This window comes from Centroberyx gerrardi, chromosome 24 (genome assembly GCF_048128805.1).
Source record: "Centroberyx gerrardi isolate f3 chromosome 24, fCenGer3.hap1.cur.20231027, whole genome shotgun sequence".
Taxonomy (NCBI): Eukaryota; Metazoa; Chordata; class Actinopteri; order Beryciformes; family Berycidae; genus Centroberyx; species Centroberyx gerrardi.
Genome location: NC_136020.1, coordinates 22,912,669 through 22,933,541, shown reverse-complemented (window position 1 = coordinate 22,933,541; position 20,873 = coordinate 22,912,669). Strand labels below are relative to the sequence as shown.

Sequence of the window (20,873 nt, the reverse complement as noted above, 5' to 3'; positions counted from 1 at the left end):
TAACTTAGTATGATAGATTGTATTTTTTCAGTTAGCAGCAGAGCGCTAGGCTTCATAATATTAGCTTCCTCCTCTCTTACCTCTTGTCTTTTTCACTGAGCTTCAGTCTAGTGTTACTTAGCCAGAAAAACTGTGGTTCTTTGGCTCCGCCCACTGAGGTTTAACTCAACCAATCAGATTATTTCTGCCTCCAGAGCAGCTCTGACTCAGAGAAATGTCTGTAGAACTAAAATTTCAAGTTTGTGACCCTGACCTCTGACCTCTGACCTCCCTGTGGAGGGGGGCAAGAGAGAAGAGATTTTCCTTAGTGGGAAAAATAGAGAATCACAAAAAAACAAATTTGACCTCATAAGCATAAACTTTCTGCCTGTTTCCTCTCACTGTCACATGTCACGTTGCTCATGGATGTTTTCAGCAGCATCCTGAGGTTTAATCGTTCGACTGAGTGATCCAGGGTCCGCGGATCACGGGACAGAGGATCCAAAACTGTAAACAGTCACCTCATCTCTGCTCAGCCTTTTCCAAGACCTAATCCTCTGGAAGTCCCTGGAAAATGGGAAAGAAACATCTCTTTCCCTTTCAGCCCGGGAGGAATGTGGCACAGCGCTGATTGTTTTTGCAGGAGCGGCTCGGCCGTCTGCCTCGCCGCCTCGTTCCCTCTGAAGCCGAAATGTAGGTTAGTGAATTGATTAGCGCTAATACGGCCGGTCCGGGTCCTTATTACAGGCCGACCGCAGAGAAGCCGGACTGAAATAGCTCTGCTTTAGTAGAGCCTGGACATCTACTTAACACACGCAAATCTGTGTTTACTTAAAACGAATGGACTGAACTGAAGTAGTGGCTGTGTTCTGTTATTAAATCATATTGGTTCACCATCTGTAATATTAACCACCTGTGACTTCAGGATCGTACTCACTGCAGTTGACTTGGATATTGCAGAGAACTCTCTTTCATTTTATATAAGTATTTTTGATAGGAGGACTCTTTTAGCCAGCTTAATCCAGATATAACACAAATATAACAAATCAGATCAATGCACAGGGATTTAAACTCCATGTTTGCTTGCTTGATTGCCTAGAATTTAAAAAAAGATAACTACATGTTCTGCACACAAGCATTGAGGAACCATCTTTGGGCCCTGATGTTTCACACACTGCCATTCCCCTGTTCAGCGTTTTGAAGTGTGCAGCCTGGAGGAGTGAGATGCTTCTTCTGTGTGAGGTAGCGCAGAGAAATTGAGAAAATGGAGGACGAGCAACAACAAATGTAAAAGCTTCATGAACCGGCTGTAGGTTGAAGCACTATTGTATGGTATAAATCGGTGGCAGAGGAGTAGCAAAACAGACATTTGTGTGAAAAGTTGTGGATTATTACTTTAAAGCAACAAGATTGATATACAAAGTGCTATTCTCTGTTCCAACAGCACAAAAACATTACTATATACCTATTGACATGAAGTAAGCAGTAATGCCGTGCGTTGTTAAAGGATAAGACTTGTGTTTTTTAATGCATTGCTTACCGTCAACAAATCCTATGAAAATAACAAAATCAACAATGTGTTTGCTCTACTCTCGTTACTTTCTGACTTCCCACGTTCCCTTTTTAGCCGTCAACCCGGAAGTCATTGGCTCCAATTGTAAGCTAAAAACCTTGAAATACAGCTCACAAAGACATAGTTTACATTTTAAAAACCGCTAACTGTTACCATGAAAAGTCAGACTGTTGTAGTTATTACCAAATCAAATTCAAATGGGAACAAATTCTTCATTACGCCGGGGACTATTTTCTGTGCTACGGAACTACTTTCCTGAGATGGAAAACGTGTTTACGGTCGGCTTATTAAGTCGTTTGAGGAAAAAGTCGTCCGGCCCGGTGCATCGTGATGATGAAATATGCTGCAGAGCAGCAGCATGGCTCTGTGACGGGTTTTAATTGTTTTTTAATACAGTGGAGTTCTATGGCTGCTGGGACATGAGGCTGCACTGGGCACCGGCTACATGGACGAGACTTGTTAGCAAAACAAATTCATTGCTGATTTTGTTATTTTCATAGGATTTGTTGACGGTAAGAAATGTATTAAAAAACACCGGCCTTATCCTTTAATGGTCTGTGTAACTGTGCTCTGCCTGTAGAGATACAATTACAATTTCCCATTTGGCAGACGCTTTTATCCAAAGCGACGTACACATGAGATTTTAATACAACACAAGCAAGGATCTAGTCAGGAGAGAACAACGAGAGTAAGTTCTAGTCCGGTAGGTGGCAGTGCATAGAGGCAGATAAAGAATTTTTTTATTTTTATTTTTAAATTTTTTTTTTAGCAATTGCACAGTCCATCAGGTGAGAAGGTGTTCGCTAAAGAGCTGGGTCTTTAGCCTTTTCTTAAAGATTGAGAGGGACTCTGCGGATCGAATGGAGTTTGGTAACTCGTTCCACCACCGAGGAACCACAGAAGAAGAGTCTGGATAGAGACTTAGGGCCTTGTTGTGGCGGCAGCACCAGGCGCCGCCTCCTTGGCAGAGCGTAGCGGGCGGGAGGGAGCGTAGACCTGAATGAGGGAGTTTTGGCGTTTTGGTTGCTGCTTTGTAGGCGAGCATCAAGGACTTGAACTTGATGCGGGCAGCGACTGGGAGCCAGTGGAGGGATATGAACAGCGGAGTGACGTGCTCTTTTGGGCCGGTTGAAGACCAGACGCGCCGCCGCTGCGTTCTGGATCATCTGCAGAGGTTTGAGCGTACATGCTGGGAAACCTGCCAGTAAGGAGGTACAGCATGACTTCCCCTGCCTCTGGTAGCAGGTTGTGCTCACACGGCAGGTGGATCGACCGTCAGAAGTCGCCACCAAACGTCTCCATCACTTCTCCGTCAGCGGCTCGGTGTTTCTCAGGAAGCGTCCGCCCTGGAAACTTCCAGACCCGAGGAGCAGCGCTGTTTTCCAGACAGCTGTTCCCCTCATGGAAACACACGAGGACGAGCCTGATGGGAGCCAGATGAGCTGAAACTCCACCGCAACAATTACCATTCCCCTGTCAGACGGCCGTTACTGCGTCTAAGTCGTGGTTCGGGGTGGTTGGTATATCCCGGGGGGGTTACCATGACAACCTGAGTGCGGGGGCGTGTCTAGGAACTGTGTGTCATGCTTGTGTCACAACATCTGTAAAAATGTACATTTTAGCAATTTTACAGTTCTAAGGAATTCCCATAACATCCTGATGTCTCTCCCACTTGAAGCCCGAAGTTTCTCCTCTAACTCGTTCTGATCAGCTGCGACTCGTCTGCAGTTTTCCAGTTAAAGTTACACCGAAACATTGTAAACAAGCAAAAAATACCAACTATAATCCATGTCAGACAGGGTGGTGAATTGTGATCAATACTCCTACTGTTTGCTAGATAGTATACATAAAAAAAAAGGATATTTTTCCTCAGGTGTTGACCTGAGTAATTAAAGATAAAGGAGACAGAGTAGCTCTCTCTGAATATCAGCTTTTATTTATTTATTTATGTATTTAATTGTTTAGATTATTATTGTTTAGTTTGTTATACATCAAACTCAGGGAGCTGCGAACACAATTTTGTTGTACTGGTACAATGACAATAAAATTAAATCTTAATATGAAAAGAGGATTGTGGGAGTTGTGTGAAAAGTGGCAGCTGAGGATTAAAGATTCATAGTTAAGGTTCATTTTTCACAGTAATAGACCATTTACATCCTTTAAAGTAAATAATGCTCTAATAAAGAAAGAAATAAAGTTTGGGAGTTTGAAGTAAAAAAAATCCTCATAAAGCCAAAGGCCAGCTATTTCATAACAGGCTTTAAGAGTCACAATTCAATTTAAATATAACTGATTCTTCATTATGCAGAAAGCCGTTTCAGCCAAGCAGTCTGATTGGTCAAAGACGCCTTCCAACTGTGCTGATGATTCCGTTACATAACATTTGTTTCTGACGTCGTATTCTGATTGGACGAGAGGCGTTGCACGATTTCTTATAACCACAATATAGGAACTTGAACCTTATAACTCCTCCAGTATCACTCCGCCTTGTTTCATCCACTTTATTCACTCTGTTCAGTGGAATGAGACAAGCAAGGACAACCCAACGCTTGTATCTTTGTTTAATGTTTATGTGATTGTAAACATTTTGATTCATATGACTGCAGCACAGCGATGCCAATAACCAAGACACAACAAACACTTCATCTCATAGTTAGCTTTCTCCCTTCTCCTTTTTTTTATCGTTAGCTGTATATGCTTTGAAGAAAACTCTTCAGACAGAACACCTGCGTCGGAAACCGTTTTATAAAAGCCATAACACTCTGCTACGCTTCATACTGAGCTGTTGTACCTATCATCACAGTATAAAGCGTACTCTCCCATGGATTATTGCTATAATAAACCTTTATTTCAGAGGCCCAGCTCTCCACTTGGTGCTGCTTCAAAGTGAAATGTTACACTGCTGCTTAACGCTGAAACGATTTAAACGTTTACATGGCGTTCTTTCAAAGAGAGCAGCAGGTGTGTGAGTCCGGTGCGGTCCGGTCCGGTCCGGTCCGGTCCGGTCCGGTCCGGTCCGGTCCGGTCAGTGAACCTCACAGTGAACCTCTCCGCTCCCCGGCAGGTTTGATGTGGGCGGGCCGTCTTTGGTCGACCTCTTGAAAAGCATTGTGGGTCGGGGTCCCCCCTGCTCTCCTCGTCTGCCCAAACCATCGCGCCTCTCGTCTGAGCCTTGATGTGGCCGGTTTGAGTGGCCGTCGTAAAAATGAAGAGATCATAAAGGCGGGATGGATGCACCATGTGTTTCGTTGGATAATTGATGTTTCCCTGAAGTCTGAACCCGCTCCGCTCAGCTCTAACTCCACTTGACCCATATCTGCCTGCCTTTTTATTCAATACTCAAGTGGAGTTTTACAGTATTTTGTTTTATTGTATGACTTAAAGTAGCAATAAATAAGATTTCTACTGCCCCGTAGCACAAAATGACCCTAATATATCCTGGGGATTGATAGAATCATGGATCAATACCAATGACGATTTCTGGCTTTCAAAACTCACTTTCTGGCTCGTACTGTTCTCTCCACCCATTGGAGGTTCAAGACACTCCCAATCGAGGTGGAAGTTACTTAATACTTAATGACAGATTACTTAATGATTACTTAATGCCCCTTTAAAACACCCAGAACTGAACATGACCATAATGCTCTTCTTTACAGCTTTACATTTACGCTGAAATGCTCTAATGCTAAAGAAATCTCCAGTCCGTTTAAATCGAGGTGTGATTAATTTGCAACCGGTTTGTAATTGCTTTCAGAAGGGTGAAGTTTTTAGTTGTCGTTGGTTTTCTCAGAAATAAAAGCGGAACAGCTCCTATTTGATTTTCGACAGGGTTTTTACAGATGCACCACGTGATGACAGCTACAAACGTGACTAGTGGATATTCTGTACTGGCTTTTTGGAACAGTTTCCCCTCACGTTTTTACATGGTTCATACTGGGATGTGGAAATTTCCAGTCGAGGAGAGAGACGCTTTAACGCTTTGCCCATCTGCGTGTGTTGTGATGGTCAAAAGATGGGAAGTGAAGAGGCTGGAATGTCACATGGAGGTGTTTTGAAGTTAGGGAAGCGTGATTCACCTCAGACATCTTCCCCTCTGACTCACAGCCTGGCCTGGTATATACAGGAGGAGGGGGGGGGGGGGGGGGGGGTCTTCCCTGAAGTATTCCCACCATGTGCCAGCCCGGGTCGTCTGGCACGTTTACTGTAAATGGAGTTACGAAATAAAACCCAGACCGGTGAAATCACCCACCATATAATTAGCTTTTTCTGCGTGTGACTTCTTAATGTCTTTACCACGCTGGATGCCTTTTACAGATCCGAGCCGGGAACAAAAGGCCGAGCGGAGCGGCGCTCATGCAGCTGCGATGAAACAAGACAGCCGAGGTTTAGATCCAAACTTCCACATCTGAGAGGCGACGGGCGCTAATGGCCACCAAGGCTTTTTAAAGGACGGAAACTTGTTTTGTTGAACAATCTCATAAAGAATATCAATCACTATAAAAATAAAGACTAGGCCCATAAAATAGCCTCCCTCATGTCTGAAGGAATGACTCCAGTTTGTACCAGTGACACAAAATCTGTACCGACACAAGTCTGTTTTATGGCCGGCGGTGGCGCGTTTCAACAGAGAAATGTACAACACAAACAGACTGGAGGTTTCAACTCCAAAACCGAGGAAAGGCAAAGTGAGGGGCAACCGAAGGCTGGGGAAAGCTTTTGGAGACGTGACTTTGTAATAATAATAACAACAGTAACAATAATAAGAGCCATTGTTATTTATATCGCACTTTTCAACAGTTACAAAGCGCTTTACAAAGAATAAAAAACACTAAATTCAACAGCCAAAGTGGTAAAAGCAAGGCAAGAGTTGTAAAAGACATTCAAAGACATTGAAAACGGCCAATAGGAACCTCTTGTTTTAATCTAGACTTTGGAACAGCCAATAAGAACCTCTTGTTTTAATCTAGACTTTGGAACAGCCAATAGGAACCTCTTGTTTTAATCTAGACTTTGGAACAGCCAATAGGAACCTCTTGTTTTAATCTAGACTTTGGAACAGCCAATAGGAACCTCTTGTTTTAATCCAGATTTTGGAACAGCCAATAAGAACCTCTTGTTTTTAATCTAGATTTTGGGACAACCAATAGGAACCTCTTGTTTTTAATCCAGACTTTGGAACAGCCAATAGGAACCTCTTGTTTTTAATCCAGATTTTGGGACAACCAATAGGAACCTCTTGTTTTTAATCCAGACTTTGGAACAGCCAATAGGAACCTCTTGTTTTTAATCCAGATTTTGGAACAGCCAATAGGAACCTCTTGTTTTTAATCTAGACTTTGGAACAGAACAGCCAATAGGAACCTCTTGTTTTTAATCCAGATTTTGGAACAGCCAATAGGAACCTCTTGTTTTAATCCAGATTTTGGAACAGCCAATAAGAACCTCTTGTTTTTAATCTAGATTTTGGAACAACCAATAGGAACCTCTTGTTTTTAATCCAGATTTTGGAACAGCCAATAGGAACCTCTTGTTTTTAATCCAGATTTTGGAACAGCCAATAGGAACCTTTTGTTTTTAATCCAGACTTTGGAACAGCCAATAGGAACCTCTTGTTTTAATCCAGATTTTGGAACAGCCAATAAGAACCTCTTGTTTTTAATCTAGATTTTGGAACAACCAATAGGAACCTCTTGTTTTTAATCCAGATTTTGGAACAGCCAATAGGAACCTCTTGTTTTTAATCCAGATTTTGGAACAGCCAATAGGAACCTTTTGTTTTTAATCCAGACTTTGGAACAGCCAATAGGAACCTCTTGTTTTAATCCAGATTTTGGAACAGCCAATAAGAACCTCTTGTTTTTAATCTAGATTTTGGAACAACCAATAGGAACCTCTTGTTTTTAATCCAGATTTTGGAACAGCCAATAGGAACCTCTTGTTTTTAATCTAGACTTTAGAACAGCCAATAGGAATCTACGATCCGGCTCATATGAAGTCAAAATGTCTGTAATGTGATATAGCTTTGTGCCAATCTGTGCTTTAAATGTGATCAATCATCAATCATAAAATCAATTCTGAAACTAACGGGGTAAACAATGTAAATATACAAAAATTCAGGTGATTCTCTGTTTTTGCTCCGGTGAGAATCCAAGCTGCTGAGAGGAGACAGGAACTTCCGACCGAGGCAGACCTCTTACGGTACAAAAGCTGTTTCCTGTTCCTGCCCTGATGCTGCAGTATCAGTGAAGGTGACCGTCTGTTTCATCAGTGGTGAATCAGTAAAAAAAAAAAACACAAAACAACAACAACAGTGAGCGCACGTCTCGCTGCGAGGCGGATCGGACCAGACGCCCGGAGGATGTGGTCGTCTGGTCGTCATCGCCGCGCTGATGGGAAGGGAAAGCCTGAAGAAACGTGTCCAGACAGACAGACAGACAGACAGAGTGGGCGGCTGCTCGCTCGCACGCCCGCCCGCCCAAAACACTCTCTCTCTCCTGCACACACACACACACACACACACACACAGGAAAACCACTGTGCTGCTGCTGCCGCCGGGCCGTTCTCAGATACTCGCGAAATCCCGGATCTCACCGCCGGTCAGATGACCTGCAGATGTCTCCGCTGGAAAAGTCCTGCTTCTTACTGCATGTGTGCTGCACTTCATTTCTAAGAGGGATTGTTTCCAAAAATGGGTGTTGAACAGGTGACTAAGCCATAGAGGAGGGGATCTAGAACAAAAGCTTCTACAGAGAGAGGCTGACTGGCAATATACTCTAGATACAGTCTCTCATGGTTTAAATGAGGATTTTGAGTAATGCAACAAAACAAAAAAACATGGATCAGGGTGTACAAGATGGGGGATGAGCAAGTGCAAACCAGAGGTGTGACCAAGTCGACTTTGCTCGAGTTCCAAGTCAGTCTCAAGTCTTGAGCCACAAGTCTCAAGTCAAGTCTCAAGTCTAAATGTAGAACAGCAAGTCAAGTCAGAACAAATCAAGAGTCCAGTATCAATTTAATATCTTAAAGAAAACTAAATATCTAGGACTTTTCAATGCAATATGGTTTTAATAGGATAAAAACTTGGTAAGAGCATCATGAGTTTGATTTCTAGAATCAGTTTCAACTTCAATAAATTCAATCATTCCATACAAATTCAGAAAACAGAATTTAAATTCAGTCGTCCGCTGGAACAAATCTCATCACTTTCAATCTAAGTCATTTACACAAACACAAGATCTCAAGTCAAGACTTTAGAAACCTTTTCAAGTCATCAAAGTACAAGTCAGAGTCAAGTCCCAAGTCACCAGAACCCAAGTCAAGTCGAGTCTCAAGTCTTCTCTTCATGCAGCAAGTCGAGTCTCAAGCAGTTCAAACTGTGACTCAAGTCCAAGTCATGTGACTCGAGTCCCCGCCTCTGCACGGCGTTGATAAGCTGATGAATAAGCGCTCAAATGTTCAAACTTCTGATTTGAAAGTGAGGAGTTTTATTTCAAAATGAGATGTTCAACATTTGAAAAAAAAGTGACTCCTATGTCCTAAGTCAAGTCTCAAGTCTTCTCAAGCTGTTAAAAGTGATAACAGAGACAGTTAGAGTCGGCTTCCTCTGGGCAGCGTGTGGGACAGGACTTGGCTGTCAGGTCCTGTCAGCGGCGACTCGCTCGACAGAAACGCTCCGACAGAAACACAGCAGTCAGATGTTGAGTCGACTGTCAGCTGCCAGCAGCGGTCGGGGCGTGTCCCTCCTCGCAGGTCTGAGCTTATATCCCTCTGCATTCTCTGGCCCGCTGCCTCCGGCCCCGAACGCCTTTTGTAACTTGTGTTTATTTATCTTGGCTGCTCACAGAGAGTCGCTGTAAACTGTCATACCTGTGTGAACCGTTTTAATGCCGTGGTAAAACTTCCCCTTCGTGCGTTTGTCCCGCGTCTGTCCCGCATGCAGCCAAGTCCAACCCTTCAGGTTTACATGATGTGCAGGTTCAGTGTCAACCCAAACAAGCACAAAATACTCATTATATATATTATAGGATGGTGAAATTCTATTAAAACTGCTTCTCTTGAACTGCTATCAGAAAAACATTTAGGTCTTAGGATTTCAGCACCTGTGGACGACTACAGACATCCTCACAATTTTCATTTTGGCAATATATGTAGTTTCAGTGTTGGTGGTCATATCAACTTCTATTCAAGTCTTCTAGTCTTAATGTGGAGAAACACTAGAACTAACAATACTACTGGAGTGAGATAGAGGAGACCAATCAGCTCCAACATGGACTCACAGTCATTATACCAAGGTTTTACCATTAATTTGACAGTGATAAATTGATATTGATTCAATCCTCATTATTAGTGTGCAGCTTTCAGCTCACAGGCCGGACTGAAGCTCTGTTACGTAACCCGGCCTATCTGTCTGTCTGTCTGTCCGGGAGTATTTCAGAGAGGGGAAAGTGCTTTCCAAACTGGAAAAGTCCCTCTTTAGATTGCAATCCCCTTCACAATCCTATCAGGCGATTTATCAAGGGGCGTTTAAACCGCAGGGAGGTTTGAAGTCATCTGTTGATGTTTCATCCGCTTGAATTGTACAAACTATGAGAAGCAGCATGATTGCGGTCTGCCCGGTTTGTCCGAGCCCGTCCCGCGGAGCCGCGGTCTTCCCAGAACCTGGTCTTTTGTGTCGTAAACCAACATTCCTCTGAATTTACCTCATGCTTCCTGACCCGGGCGGCTGGAGGTTCGGTGCGGTGGCAGCGAGGCTCCGGCTCGCTGCGCTTCATGTACGTCAAGCCTGAAATATGCAAATCAATTAACGTTTTTTTTCAGAGGAAATGGCGTTCCGCTTTTGGTCGTCTCTCAGTGTGATCTTTACCACATTTCACTCTGAATTCTGCTTTAAATTTAGAAACGCTAAGTATAATCCTGAATGAGATCCTTTTCCAAACTGTTGACACTGAAAGTCCCACAACTTTCCTCTTTACTCGCTTTATTATATTCTTATTTTGAGGTACAAAGAAAAAAAAAACAACATACCACTCTTCCAAGCCTGTATTTTTTCTTATTTCTTTTTCTAACACTTTTCTGTGACATTATCATTTTATTGGTACAGAAATACTGTCAGGGCACTCTGACCTTTGACCTCCTTACTATTGGTTGCTTATAATCAGTGGTGGAAAGTAGAAGTATTGTTACTTTGCTGATGGAGAGACACGATCTGTTCTGTGATGGATGGATTTAAAATGGACTGAAGGACAAAACTGCAGTGAAAATGCACTGAAGTAAAAGTAAAATTACTGACTTTAAAAGGTACAAGTACACAGCGTAATGTGTACTTGTACTTGTAATGCTGGTGATCTAGGAACAGAAACTTATTCTACTTTTTCACTCACTCTGAATAAGAGAGAGAGAGAGAGGAAGAAAGAGAGAGAGACAGACAGACACAGAGAGAGAGTGTGTGAGAGAGAGATAGAGAGAGAAAGATTTGATTATCTTGATTATCACTTTTGCTTTGGCAACAGACACTGTAGTATTTAATGCCAATTAAGCTCATTTGAATTTGATTGAATTGAAAGAGAGAGAGAGAGACAGACAGAAAGAGAGAGAATGAGAGAGAGAGAAAGAGAGTGAGAGAGAGAGAAAGAGACAGAGAGGAGAGAGAGAGAGAGACAGAGGGAGAGAGAGAGTGAGAGACAGAGAGAGAGAAAGAGAGACAGAGAGGGAGAGACAGAGAGAGAGAGAGAGAGTGAGAGACAGAGATAGAGAGAGAAAGATTTGATTATCTTGATTATCACTTTTGCTTTGGCAACAGATACTGTAGTATTTAATGCCAATTAAGCTCATTTAAATTTGACTGAATTGAAAGAGAGAGAGAGAGACAGACAGAAAGAGAGAGAATGAGAGAGAGAGAAAGAGACAGAGAGAGAGAGAGACAGAGAGAGAGAGAGAGAGAGAGAGAGAGAGCTAAATGCCTGAAATGTGAATGTGAAATCTCCACCCAGCTGTTGTAAGACCCGGGTTATCACATCAAAAATGTTTGGTATCTAATGTTGATCCTTCTCCTTCGCTCACAGTTCTTCATCATCGGGCGTGTCACTGATTCATTCATTCATTCATTCTTTCATTCTTTCATCCATTCATCCGGCTAACAGTCTGATTCTGTCTCTGTCTGCAGGTTTCCACTCCTTCCTTCCCTGTGGTGGTCAAGATGGGCCACGCCCACGCCGGCATGGGCAAGGTGGGTGTCTGGAAAGTTACTGGCAACACACACACACACACACACACACACGCACACACACACACACACACCTCTGATAAGGTCTGAGCACACTCTCATCTTGATGTATTTTCAGTTATGTTCCTAAGGCTGCATGGCGGCCTTTTCCTTATCTGCTGCTTGTGTTTCTCTCAGTTTACCAGAGTTTTGATGGCAGGCAAACATGGCAAGAGATAATAATAATATAATAACTTTATTTATACAGCGCTTTTTTGAAAAACAGAGTTACAAAGTGCTTTACAACACTCGGCACTCTCGCTAACCTTGGACAATTCAAGACTTTGATCTCAAACCACTTCACTTCAGTGTGTTTTCACTGAGTATTGTTCTCTTTTGATTTGTTTAACTCTGCGTATTTTCTTTTTTAACTTTGTATCTCGGCATCATTGCAACTGAGGGAAACGTCAGTGATTCTCGAGGCTTAAATAAAGGTTTGAATTGAATTACAAAGACATCAACAATCAAGAAAACAACAGAAAGTAAGAATGGAATTAAAACATAAACATAAAAGCTGCATCTGCTGTCTGTTGACATTAAAGTGGTAATCCATAAGTTCCTCTATGTTAGTTTTTTTTATTTTTATTCAGTCTCCATCTTTGTTTCTGCTCTGCACTTCCCACAGATCACCTGTCAATCAAACAGTGTGGGCGGAGCTTGGATTTTCTTTTTGATGCAGTTTGAGTTTCTCTCTTCTCTCTGTCTGTTTATTCCAAACAAACCGAAAAACGTAAAACTGGAGAATTTATGAACTGGATCTAGGTTGGATCACTGTTGAGTTAGAGAGGGAGAGAGGAGCAGGACAGACTGTTATGTTGCAGATTATTTTAAACAGTAAAAGCTGACAAAATAGTTACTCGTTTAGTTCTGGATGAAACTTTCTCATCTACACAAACAAAAAAAAATGGCTCTGAAAAAGAATCTCCTTTTCATATTTTATTCCTGAAAGGCTCACAGGAGGATCGATTTAGAGAAGATCATCTGTCTGCTTGATCTCAGCTGTTTTGTTGAATTATAGTGATTAAAAATGTCTCTGGTTTATAATTCTGCACTTCCAGAGAATAGATGCAGTTAAACCTCAGCAGTGTGTGAGGAGTCTCCTTCCCGTACGATACCTGCTGTGACAAAGTGGCATGAGAAGTACAACTGATCTGTTATCTGTTGTTGAAGATATAATCTTTCCTGCGCCCTTTACTTAGGAAATAGTCCAATTTTTTGAGGATGTGAATCATCTCTGTTTATTAAATATTGAGCAATAAACATCAGGGAACGTTTGTTTCCAAAATGGATGTATAGTGTTTTGTCATTAAAGCTTTTATGTGCTGTTAGATTAGTTTATTAAGAAGTGGAGACATGGAGTTACGCAATCCATCCAGAGAGAAACAGTTCACAACCATGTCTGCCCCGACATGTCTCTCTCTCTCTCTCTCTCTCTCTCTCTCTCTTTCACTCTCTCTCTCTCTGTCTCTCTCTCTCTCTCTCTCTCTCCCCTCTCTCTCTCTCTTTCACTCTCTCTCTCTGTCTCTCTCTCTCTCTCTCTCTCTCTTTCACTCTCTCTCTCTCTGTCTCTCTCTCTCTCTCTATGTCTGTCTCTCTCTTGCTCTTTCTCTCTCTTTCTGTCTGTCTCTCTTTTGCTCTTTCTCTCACTCTCTCTGTCTCTCTCACACACATGCACACACACACACACACACACACACACACACACTCAATTCAATTCAAATCTGCTTTTATTGGCATGACAGAAAGGATCTTTGTTGCCAAAGCATTTGCAGAGGGTGAAGTCAAATAAATAACGGATAATAAAGAAACAATTCTACAGATTCATCTACATATATCAATAATAAGGGGGGGGCGCATTCAGAGCTCTCTCTCTCTCTCCCTCTTTTCCTCTCTGTCTCTCTCCCTCTCTCTGTCTCTCTCTCTCTGTCTGTCTGTCTCTCTCTCCCTCTCTGTCTCTCTGTCTCTCCCTCTCTCTCTCTGTCTCTCTCTCTCCCTCTCTATCTCCCTCTCTCTTTTTGTCTCTCTGTCTCTCTGACTCTTTCTCTCCCTCTCTGTCTCTCTCTCTCTCCCTCTCTCTCTCTGTCTCTCTCTCTCTTTTCCTCTCTGTCTCTCTCCCTCTCTCTCTGTCTCTCTCTCTGTCTCTCTCCCCCTCTCTCTCTCTTTTCCTCTCTGTCTCTCTCCCTCTCTCTCTGTCTCTCTCCCTCTCTCTCTCTCTCTTTTCCTCTCTGTCTCTCCCTCTCTCTCTGTCTCTCTCTCTCCCTCTCCCTCTCTCCCTCTCTATCTCCCTCTCTCTTTTTGTCTCTCTCTGTCTCTCTGACTCTCTCCCTCCCTCTCTCCCTCCCTCCCTCTCTCTCTCCCTCACCAGTCATGTTGATTCTCAGGGGGAAACACTTCCTACATGTCTGTGTGAAGGGGTTTGGTTTCCTGATCAGGAGCCAGAAGCGCTATAGATTTTCCCATAAGGCCTGTGGGGAACTTGGCAGGCGGCTGCAGAGCAGAACCTCACTTAACCCCCCGGACCTCCCAGCGCTGTGAGAACCAACGAGAACCCGTCCCGTTCTGTTCGCCTTTGACAGATACAGTACCTCTAATGGTTTTCTAACTGGAGTGGACAGAATGAGTTATGAATTCGCATTTCTTATATTTTAGCATTAATTTAGAGGCTTTAGTATAATTACTGTAAACAAACCAGAGCATCAGTGTCAGCCTCTATCAGCCTCTACTCTGCATCCTCCATAGTTTCTCCACCTGGTGGATCTGGAGGGAAATCTGCTGGATCGCTTTACGGCACAAAACAGGAAGAGGTTCTGTTCTTCCAGAGCAAACGGAGCTAAAGCTGAAAGAGTTTCTGGCAGCAGATGGTGGAAGGAGGGAAAGGAAGATGGAGAAATCACTTCCAACATGTTGATCCTCTTCAGGGAGGGGGGGGGGGGGGGGGGGGGCAGGAAGCAACGGGGCTGATGGGAAATGTAGTCTTAATGTGGAGAAACACTAGAACTAACAATACTACTGGAGTGAGATAGAGGAGAACGATCAGCTCCAACATGGACTCACTGGTTTACAGTCATCAGGTTTCACAAGAGTTTGACAATAATATATTGATGTTTAAATAGGCTGCAGCACCTTTAAATATGCTGTGAATGCACACCAACAACTGTTCCACTAATCCCTTAATATACCCTTACATTTACATAAAGTCACCCCTTAATTCATGCAGAATCCCCTTAAAATTAATGGAGGACACCCCATCAAAACCTCCTTAAACACCCCTTAATTTTTGGCTGCTTACTTTCTAATATAATGACAAATTCAGGGAGACAGGAACTTTCCATTAATAACTCATTAGTAACCTGTAAACCTGCACAAAATGCATAAAAAATTACTAGTGAATCAACCCATGAATAAATCCCTTAAAAACTCATGATTGTAACTCTTACTTTTTTAAAGTTATGTTATTTTTTATGGATGATTAATATTTATGTAAAGGAGAAATTAAGGACATTTCAGTGATAAAATTAAGGGATTTGGTTTCGTAGTGATGGGTAATTACTTCATTTCAATTGACAAACTTTATTGAGATCAGTTTGTGGCAGAGTGGCAGAGAGAAACCTCAACAGTGTCTGTCTTCCCACTATATGTGTTTTAGACCTGAGGTTCCCTGCTGGATTTAAAGCAGACACCTTCACATTGTAGCTGGCACATCATTCAGACCGGACACTGACCAGCATGACATGAGCTTTTCCACCCGGCACAGTTCTTCCTCTCTGTGCCAGCGTTTCACCTTCTCTGCCCTCCCCTCTTAGTTTCTGTTTGCACCGTTACAGTTTGTTTTATTTACTCAAGAGGATTTGCGTAATTCTCTGGACGGGTTCGCGTGCTTACAGCGTGGTTTGGCTCGGCCCGGCCGGACCTGGACCTGCTTCTAGCTATCAGGTTCTACCTCTGGAGCCATGATGTGAACTGTGAGTCAGCGCCCTTCATTTAGGATTTTGTTGTTTTAACTCCTGCCCACTTAAACAGGCAAGACTCTGCAAGACACAGTCACTGTTTGTCCACACAAAACTCACACAGGAGGGTGAAAGAAGTTACCTAAGTCCTTTGAACTTAGTGTCTTGGATAGTTCATTTTTGTAAAACGGCTTTTCAGTAATAGGTCAGTGGTACATAGAATAATATAATAATAAACTTTATTTATATAGCACTTACTTACACAAGACATGTACATGGTGAGACATCTGGAGGGAAAAATCAAACGACTTAGAAAAGTTCTGAATTCAGAAATAATTCACCAGTAAAAGCTGCAGAATAAGAACTAAAAGATAAGGTGTAAAAATGAAACACACAAATCACAGGTAAAAACAAAAAGGATTAAATTAAAAGCATGTATCTGTGTCATGAATAGAAGATGATATAGACCTCGTGAATCTTTTGGTACGACAGTACTGCGCTGTAGCAAACCAGCAGGATATGGAAGGAAAAGACACTGGAAGCCTTCTGGATTGTCTGGGAGACTTAAATTCTCATAAAAAGTCGTGAAATGAGCACGAACTCACAGAGTTACGTGCTGTGGACACGAATTATGTGAAACTTACGTTCCTTCACCACAAATTGGATTCTGTGGCAGCAGCACAGATTGGACACGACATTTTCAGCTAAAGGTTGGCTAACAGTTAAGTTTAGGCAACTAAACTTAACTTAAAGGTCCCATCTGGTGTAAAGCAGACTCCCCTCTCCTCTGTGATGATAAAGCAGTTGGATGTGTATCTAAACATGGTGAAAGTATCAAAACTAAATCCACACAATCCATATTAGAAAAGCGAGCCTCTAAACGAGCCGTTTGGACTTCCGTAACTTTGTGGCGTCACAAAGGTTCGCTCATTATCATTTCTGTAAGAAATAATAGACTAACAAAGTGTTTTTTTCAAAGCGGTCGAGCGGTCGTCATCGTTTATTACCGGAGAGTTTTCCCTACCTGTAGCCGCCGGGCCGCGGCGTCTCACGTTTCACTCTCGAAACGGTTAGCCAATCGGAACGGAGGGTCGTTAATATTAATGAGCCTTAAAGACACGGCGACAGAAACGGCCTGTTCTTGGTAAGGCTCAGAGAGATGCTGGAAAATGTCAAAAAGGATTGAGAGTGTTTTTGGTACATGTAACGTCATTTTGACTCTTTACGGGCCACCAACACGTAATTTAGTGTTAACAAGTCGTGTTCATTTGTGTGAGATCAGGTTGTTGTTGGTCTGGTATGTAGTCGTTTGAAAAATTAGAGTTGTTTGCCTCTTCTGAGAAAAAGGCTCTAGTGGCTTTACAGTACTAGTTCAGTTACTTTACATGTGGGTTTCAGAGTTTCACGCTCACATACACACACTCATGCTATTGCTCTTCAAAGTGACAGCGTCGTTTATTGGCCCACAGTGACCATCAAAGCTTCCCTGCCTTCGTTTGGACATTAAAACCTGCTGTGTAGTTTACTGTTTTGTACCGTTCTCCTCCTTTTTCAGTTTTTTATTTGGTTTCCCTTTCCCAGCTCACTTGTGTCTGTCTTTGTCAGCTTTTCTCTTTCGGGGTGAGATGTTTTTATAAGCCTCTTGGGGTTTCTTTGTCCCAGCCGCACAATTTGTATTTCTTTTTTTCTTCTCTTTTTAAGTGTTTTAGGACTTTTATGTATGTGCAAATGCACTAAACCCAAACCTAAAACCTTCAAAAAGCCTCATTCAAAAAGACTTCTCAGATCATCACATATAAGTCATCACATAAGTGTCTCAGCTTTCGTTCGGTGCCTTGCTTACATACACAGTAATTACCCTGTAAGCTGTGTACCATGATGTGAAGTGCTGCTGTATATTTTATATAAGTTTGATGCTACTTTTGGTTTTACATTTCATTGTCTCAATTAAGTAATGAAATGGTTTAAAATCGGACAGCAGACCATAATTTACCGCTCTCGGACCAAGCCAGCTGAGCTGCGATTGGCTCTCATGGTGAGGCGTTACTTCTGATTGGTTGACCTCTCGACAGGCTCTTTACCAGGATCTCTCCAAAATGCAACCACTGTGGCAGCAACAAGTTATATTTTTATATATTTTTGTGAGAGCAACAGTAGAACGCCATAGAAGAACCATTTCTGGTTCCACAAAGAACCTTTCAAGATGGTTCTTTGGGATATTAAAATGTGGAAAATAACCAAACCCCTCTATAGTATATATTGTGCAATTGCAAATGAGGCGATACAGGGGCAGATAAACAAAAACACAATGCAGGAGTCTAAAGGAGAGCAGAAATGGTTCTTCTATGGCGTCACATTTCGAAACCTTTATTTTTCTGTGTGGAATCACTAGAATCGTTGTTTCTTTCTTGTCGATCTAGCAGGAAGATTGCATTACAGACCTTATGAAAGATGACAATTCATAGTGTTCCCATGATGTCACATGCACTTCCTACCATGTGCTGATGGAACAGAAAACAACTGACAGATTTGTTAAAAAGGCCATCAGTCATTTTGAACCCATCCGTGAGCTTAGTTTGTGACAACACTTTCTCACCTTATTTTTCAGCGCAGAGCAGAGTGTGTTGAACGTCACTCACTGAAATAAATGAAGACCTTTAAATCCACTTCAGAAGAACAGAACAGAATGAAAAAGTTAAAACCCGAAGAGGGCAAACCAGCTTCCTGCTATTATAGCATACAATGACCAGACCTTTCCCTCTGCTTCCTTTCTTTGTTGATGTCTCTCTCTCTCTCTCTCTCTCTGTCTCTCTTTCTCTCTCTCTCTCTGTCTCTCTCTGACTCTCTTTCTCTCTCTCTGTCTCTCTCTCTCTCTCCCTCTCTGTCTCTCTCTGACTCTCTCTTTCTCTCTCTGTCTCTCTCTCTGTCTCTCTCTCTCTCTGTCTGTCTCTCTCTCTTTCTCTGTCTCTCTCTGACTCTCTTTCTGTCTCTCTCTCTCTCTCTGTCTCTCTCTTTCCCTCTCTCTCTGTCTCTCCCTCTCTGTCTCTCTCTCTCTCCCTCTCTCTCTCTTTCTCTCTCTCTCCCTCTCTGTCTGTCTCTCTCTGTCTCTCTCTTTCTCTCTCTCTGTATCTCTCTCTCTCTCCCTCTCTGTCTCTCTCTCTCCCTCTCTGTCTCTCTCTTTGTCTCTCTCTTTCTCTCTGTCTCTGTCTCTCTCTTTCTCTCTCTCTCTCTGTCTCTCTCTTTGTCTCTCTTTGTCTCTCTCTGTCTGTCTCTCTCCCTCTCTCTCTCTCTCTCTCTCTCTCTCTCTCTCTCGACTCTCTCTTTCTCTCTCTCTCTCTCTGTCTGTCTCTCTCTCTCTCTCTGTCTCTCTCTCTCTTCCTCTCTCTCTCTCTCTCTCTCTCTCTGTCTCTCTCTCTCTCTCTCTCTCTCTCTCTCTCTCTCTCCCCTCTCTCTCTCTCTCTCTCTCTCTCTGTCTCTCTCTCTCTCTGCTGTGATGGCACCAGGCAGACGGATGGTGATGAGTGACTGGAAGCTCTGGACTTTATCGTTTTACATCTTAAACATCGGGCACTGACAGTCCTCCGTACGTTAAGACTGTTGATTAATGAGTGTCTCTGTCCAGCTGCCCTGTTTCCCATGGACTGAAGGAACACACCTGATATGAGCTGTTTATTAACGCAATTACAGTAATAATCTGCAACATTTTCATATAAATAAATCTAAGTTTAAGTGATGCGTTTTACGTTTCTGGTTTGTTTGGAATCAACAGAAGAAGAAGAACTGGGTAGTTAGCATGAGCAGTGATAGCCACCATGACTGAACAGACAAAGAAGAGAGAAACTCAAACTGCAGCAACAGAAAATCCAAGCTCCGCCCACACTGTTTGATTGACAGGTGATCTGTGGGAAGAGCAGAGCAGAAACACCGCAGCAAAGATGGAGACTGAATAAAAAAGGATCTTACTGATTACCATTTTAAGTAATGAATGGCATCCAGCTGTTTCTTCCTATGTTACGTGCTGTCAAACCTTGATTACCTAATGGAAAAATGGTGAAAAATTCAATTAACTTTTAATGTTTTCTGTCGATGGGTTGCCATTGTGTAATTTCCCTCCAGCTTGTGTCTCAGTCTAAAGCCTAATCACTTAACCTGGGAGGCGTAATGGGACTGACGCAGTTCAAAGCCGCTCATTAACGGTTAACGGTCTCATTCCTGTGGGATTCTAACCGGCAACCGGCGGCGTTGTGACCGTCCGGGTGGCTAACGAGCGGCGTCTCTCCCGCAGATCAAAGTGGAGAGCCAGCAGGACTTCCAGGACATCACCAGCGTGGTCGCTCTGGCCCGGACCTACGCCACCTCCGAGCCGTACGTCCAGTCCAAGTACGACATCCGCATCCAGAAGATCGGCGGCAACTACAAGGCTTACATGTAAGGAGCTTCAAACTGCCAGGCATCCTTAAAGGAATAGTTCACCCAAAAATGAAAATTCAGTCATTATCTACTCATTGAAACTCTGGTGAAGTTTGTTAGTCCATAAAACAATTCCGGAGCTTTCCAGCACTCCAAAACAACTGAAGTCTATGGAGACCGATCTTTAGAGTTCAGGAAAGAGCAGAAAAAGAACAGAAAATATCCATAAAATGACTCCATGCAGCTCTTGCAGCATAATCCAAGTCTCCTGAAGCCAATGATCGCACAGTGAGTGGAAAAGGTTGCGCAGTCGTGAATCTCCTCCACTTCCTTGTTCCTTGCAAGAGCTGTACGGAGTCATTTTATGGATATTTTCTCTTCTTTTTCTGCTCTTCTAAAGATTGGTCCCTAACGACTTCAGTTGTTTTGGAGAACGCTCCTAGCAAGTCGTGATCGGAAGCTCCGGAGATTGTTTTATGGACTAACAACCTAAACCAGAGTTTCAACTGCGTTGAGGGTGAGTAGATAATGACTGAATTTGCGAGTAGCTCCAAAATTTTCCATACTGTAAACAAAGTCACATACATTTTCTGTATCTGCTGTTCCAACGCTTCACTGAAGCTCCAGCTGTTTATATTGAGTGAAATATTCAAACCCAACACGCCACTTTTTCATGGCGGCACCATTACATCAAACGGAAAAA

At 42.8% G+C, this 20,873-nt stretch overlaps 1 protein-coding gene across 1 annotated transcript in view; it reads left to right on the top strand.

Annotated features, from left to right (window-relative positions):
- syn3 (synapsin III) overlaps positions 1 to 20,873 on the top strand; it is a 133,704-nt gene that overhangs the window by 99,626 nt on the left and 13,205 nt on the right. Inside the window, exons 7-8 of the mRNA XM_078282174.1 lie at positions 11,715 to 11,777; positions 20,046 to 20,188. Coding sequence (XP_078138300.1) covers positions 11,715 to 11,777; positions 20,046 to 20,188 — 206 coding nt within the window. The remainder of the gene's footprint in view (positions 1 to 11,714; positions 11,778 to 20,045; positions 20,189 to 20,873) is intronic.